The sequence below is a fragment of the Cebus imitator genome, unplaced genomic scaffold (genome assembly GCF_001604975.1).
Source record: "Cebus imitator isolate Cc_AM_T3 unplaced genomic scaffold, Cebus_imitator-1.0 Scaffold141, whole genome shotgun sequence".
In the NCBI taxonomy this organism is placed as follows: Eukaryota; Metazoa; Chordata; class Mammalia; order Primates; family Cebidae; genus Cebus; species Cebus imitator.
In genome coordinates this window covers 3,526,061-3,528,164 of record NW_016107456.1, presented here as the reverse complement: position 1 = coordinate 3,528,164, position 2,104 = coordinate 3,526,061, and the positions used below count along the sequence as shown (strand labels likewise).

At 42.2% G+C, this 2,104-nt stretch overlaps 1 protein-coding gene across 4 annotated transcripts in view; it reads left to right on the top strand.

The window, feature by feature from the left end:
- Positions 1–2,104, top strand: part of IFT52 (intraflagellar transport 52) — a 57,404-nt gene that overhangs the window by 29,023 nt on the left and 26,277 nt on the right. For all 4 annotated transcript variants that reach the window (XM_037743352.1, XM_017542222.2, XM_017542224.1 and 1 more), the window contains one exon: positions 1,333–1,401. In XM_037743352.1, coding sequence (XP_037599280.1) covers positions 1,333–1,401 — 69 coding nt within the window. The remainder of the gene's footprint in view (positions 1–1,332; positions 1,402–2,104) is intronic.

The following is a 2,104-nucleotide window of genomic DNA, read 5'->3' as shown; positions in this document are numbered from 1 at the left end:
CCCAGGCTGGAGTGTAATGGCAACATCTTGGGTCACTGCAACCTCCACCTCCCAGGTTCAAGGGATTCTCCTGCCTCAGCCTCCTGAATAGTTGGGATTACAGGTGCCTGCCACCATACCAGGCTGATTTTTATATTTTTAGTAGAGACGGGGTTTCATCATGTTGGCCAGGCTGGTCTTGAACTCCTGACTTCAGGTGATCCACCTGCCTCAGCCTCCCAAAGTGCTGAAATTACAGGTGTGAGACACCACACCTTGCCTAGATATTCTGCTTTTTAAAAGTTTTACTTTATTTATTTATTTATTTTATTTCATTTTAGGTTCTGGGGTACATATAAAGAACATGCAGGATTGTTGCATAGGTACATACATGGCAATGTGGTTTGCTGCCTCCATCCCATCACCTATATCTGGCATTTCTCCCCATGTTATCCCTCCCCATCTCCCTACCCCCTACTCTCCCTCCCCTGTTCCCCCACAACAGACCTCAGTGTGTGATGCTCCCCTCCCTGTGTCCATGTGTTCTCATTGTTCAACACTTGCCTGTGAGTGGGAACATGTGGTGTTTGATTTTCTGTTCCTGTGTCAGTTTGCTGAGGATGATGGTTTCCAGGTTCATCCGTGTCCCTACAAAGGACACGAACTCATCGTTTTATGGCTGCATAGTATTCCATGGTGTATATGTGCCACATTTTCCCTGTCCAGTCTATCATCAATGGGCATTTGGGTTGGAAACAGAGATTAATTCAGGATTGTGAACAAGCTTTAATAAATTTTAGATTGTGGTTAGAGGTTAGAGTGCGTAAATATAAAGTATAAATTTCTGATAATAAAAGTTGCATTATGATGGGCATGGTGGCTCATGCCTGTAATCCCGGGACTTTGGGAGGCCAAGGTGGGCAGATCACCTAAGATCAGGAGTTCAAGACCAGCCTGACCAACATGGTGAAACTCCGTCTGCTAAAAATACAAAAATCAGGCAGGCGTGGTGGCAGGTTCTTGTAATCCCAGCTACTTAAGAGGCTGAGACAGGAGAATCACCTGAACCCGGGAGGCAGAGATTGCATTGAGCCAAGATCACACCACTGAACTCCAGCCTGGGCAACAGAGCAAGACTCTGTCTCAAAAAAAAAAAAAAGTTGCATTAGGTTGAAGAAAACCTTTGAGTTCTCATATGATTTTATCATGACAAGGCTAGCTACCCTTTTCTGAATCATTGGTTTAATCTTTTTTCATTTATCATTTTTCTTGATTTAATTTTCTAGTCCTGACCCTCAGTTCTTTTCAAATACCCAACTGTCTTGTGTTTTTTGTTTTTTTTTTTTAATTTAGGATGTTGTTTTCCAGTGGCTTACAACAGGAGACATCCACCTAAACCAGATTGATGCTGAGGACCCAGAGGTAGGATGCTATGAATTATCAGAAACTTTTAAATGAAAAATGGGTCCAGCTTCTCAATACCACTTGTAACAACTCAAAAGGAATACATGTCTATCTTACCTCATCTGTAAGACACATGGAAAGAAGGAATTATTTTGGGGAGATGAAGGTCACATTGTTTAAAATAATGGGGAAGAGGCAAAAAAAAAAAAGTCAATAAACAAAATATATAATTAATTCATTGGAGCTGGGAGCATATCTATGTATACATGTATATAAATTAGAATTTAAATTATGGGCACTCTAGCTCAAACTTTCAATATGAGCTTTTGCAAAGAAATACTTTTTTCAGAAATATGAAATTTTCTCAGAAAGGAACAAAGACTATCAGAATTTATGTTGCAAACTGTAATTCTGTTGCCTTTAGATTTAAGAATTCTAAAGGCGGCCAGGCGCGGTGGCTCATGCCTGTAATCCCAGCACTTTGGGAGGCCGAGGTGGGTGGATCACGAGGTCAAGAGATTGAGACCATCTTGGTCAACATGGTGAAATCCTGTCTCTACTAAAAATACAAAAATTAGCTGGACATGGTGGCGCATGCCTGTAGTTCCAGCTACTCAGGAGGCTGAGGCAGGAGAATTGCTTGAACCCAGGAGTCGGAGGTTGCGGTGAGCCGGGATCGCACCATTGCACTCCAGCCTGGGTAACAAGAGCGAAACTCTGT